Source organism: Agrilus planipennis, unplaced genomic scaffold, assembly GCF_000699045.2.
Source record: "Agrilus planipennis isolate EAB-ADULT unplaced genomic scaffold, Apla_2.0 scaffold64, whole genome shotgun sequence".
NCBI classification, from domain to species: Eukaryota; Metazoa; Arthropoda; class Insecta; order Coleoptera; family Buprestidae; genus Agrilus; species Agrilus planipennis.
Genome location: NW_020438927.1, coordinates 254,447 through 257,164, shown reverse-complemented (window position 1 = coordinate 257,164; position 2,718 = coordinate 254,447). Strand labels below are relative to the sequence as shown.

At 30.6% G+C, this 2,718-nt stretch overlaps 1 protein-coding gene across 1 annotated transcript in view; it reads right to left on the bottom strand.

Moving 5' to 3' along the window:
- The window catches only part of LOC108736323 (acidic leucine-rich nuclear phosphoprotein 32 family member A), an 11,590-nt gene that overhangs the window by 4,786 nt on the left and 4,086 nt on the right, over nucleotides 1-2,718 (bottom strand). Inside the window, exon 3 of the mRNA XM_025974104.1 lies at nucleotides 2,364-2,576. Within this exon, the coding sequence (XP_025829889.1) occupies nucleotides 2,364-2,576 (213 nt within the window). The remainder of the gene's footprint in view (nucleotides 1-2,363; nucleotides 2,577-2,718) is intronic.

Genomic DNA, 2,718 nt, shown 5'->3' with positions numbered 1-2,718 from the left:
CTCGTTAAATATAATACAACGCACTCCAAACTTTATATATTTAAATATAAATGAATAAGTACAACGTTGCACCTACTTATTGATTCTTTTTTTGCACGCTAATTTTTCAAAATTTTATTTCAACTATCTACAAATGGATTCAAATTGCTAAATTACATTAATCTGCTTTAAACTTCACTTAAACGAGTACATTACGTGCGTTGTTTATTGACTGCTACACTTGTTATGGTTATTATACATACATTTACAATTATGCAATAAACGTACACAGCTAAAGCAATTACCACTGAACTCAAAATTTTTAACAGAGAGAAGGGTCAGAAAAATCTTGCACATGATTAATATAATTCATATTAATGTACTAGCTGCAATATTCAGCGTTGTCTCAATCTCTTTATTATATATACACTCAGTTATGTCTGTGATCTATAAATCATACAGGTACTGCTACCAAACTCTTTTATTATCAGTGGAAGACCAAGAGCCGTCTACCATTATAAGCATGAAGGGGGGGGGGAGAAGAGTTATGAAGAATAAACAAACACAAGCTTCACATTGAAAAGTAGAAAGTGAATAGAGAAACGGTAATCAGTAGATGAACCTTTACTAAAATTGTACACAGAAAGAAAATGAAACTGCAAATTCCATTCTTCTGCCAATACTTCTCAAATTACGTGTTGTTTTTAAAATATGTTTATATCAAATTATAGCAATTTTATTTACGATTTGCATAGAAAAAAAATGGTACAGTAAAATATCTTTTTTCCTTAATGCTTCTCAATTTTATTTCCTTTTTCTTTTTTTATATCATTTACTCAACCTACGCAAAATTATCTTCCACAGTGGTTTATGTAAATGTATACTGTAATTTTAGCAAGTAGATGCCTTTTCTTAGTATGTGAACTATGACCTTCTACAGCTGTGAACCTTTTTGAATAAAATTAAATTTCAAATAACTGATATAATAAAGCAAGATCCTTTTAAAGTGAAAATAATATGATCCCGTTAACATAGAAACATTTTCTTTGTGTATATCACGATGTAAAAATATGCAGGACAATTCGTTAAATATGACTTGTGTTTAAATGAAACTGATCAATCATTGCCAAGAAAGTATGTTCAAATTACATACCTGCCAATATAATTTTATACTTTACTGAGAAATTAATTATCTGCCAATATACTTGAAATTAATATCACCCACTGTTTTTATTACTATTATTAGGAAATAAAGGCGTCAATTGGCAAAAAAGTTAAAAAAATAATCTTGCCCTATTACCTACTCAATAACAAAACAAATTCGTAGGTCATAATAAAAATTACAGATATCTACTTCTTAAAAAAAAAAACAAATACTTCCAGATAACCTAATTACATTAGTAATAAACATATCTAATCAAACATATGCAAACAATTATTATTATTACTACTAAAACCCAGCAGCCTCCCTACTGTATGTTTTTTTTCTAGTGCACTCTACACATATAAATAAGATAGAAGTGTCTAGTCAGTGATATCGAAATAACTGCTGTTTTAAGCTCATGATTATTTGCATAGGAGCCCACAGGATTCTTTTTTCAGGGGAGGCAAATAAATTTTTTTTGTTGTTTCATGAAATCTAATTAACTTTTGTTGCAACATCTTATTGAGTTAAGTTAAAGGATTGATTTTTTTATGAAACTTTGGTAATGTCTCTGTTGTTTTTAGCTCATTAACCTCCTGACTTACAATGCCTATTGTTAAATGGCAGTATGTAGTGGGAAACCCCGGGCGTATCAGCGAAAATACCGAGAACCAAATGCAAGGTAAAAAAACTGGGAAAGAACCCAAGCCTCGACAAAATCGCTCCACAGTCAACCAAAATAAAACGAAAAATATCAAGATGAAGCACCTATTGTTAATGAGGAAACAATTTCCTGACTTTTCCCTGACCATTACAGTTATTTCCTAACCACTTTATCGTTTGCATTTTTCTTAGAAATTTATTAATATAAATTATAATCAAGTAAAATAGTGACACAATTTGACTGACTCCAGCGTTATTAAGACATTCTCTTTTTTGAGTTTTTGCATTGTTTTTTAATGTCGAGTCGAGTTTCCCTGACTTTTTCACTTTACCCTATGAAAGTATATTACCCGTCCATGCATTTTGATGAATGAAAGAGTAAGTTGTCAACGAATGTTAAAAGTTATAATTTTTATAAGGTAATATGTTTTTACTGCATTAACTTGGAAGATTTAAAATTTTACAGGAATATGAAGTTCTAGATCTTACTATTCGAATTTATTTAAAGCTTCCACCTTAACGCAGATAAAATTTCATAGATGTAGAAAAAAGGTTGCTTGAAATTTTACTTTCTTACCCATCCAGGTATTTTAAACTGGGTATAAGTTTGAAAACTTTATCACGATAGTTGTCGACCAGCGTGGCTTCATTGTTGAAGAGGTCAAGATTTTTGAGGTACTTGAAGTCTTTCAGTGGCTCGAGTGCATCTAAATCCTTTATTCGATTTCCACTCAGATTTAACGTTGTAAGTTTTGGGCTCGTCGATAAGAGATTCAAACCATTGGTAATCCTTAAAAAAAATATAAACACTCTTGAAGACATAAAAATCCATTTTTGAGTGCAGACTTTTACGACTGTTATTTGCTATAGAAATTTCTTCCGGGTTCCGTCGGGTTTGATTTTTCTTGACGTTTCGCTGTTCATTCTGTCAG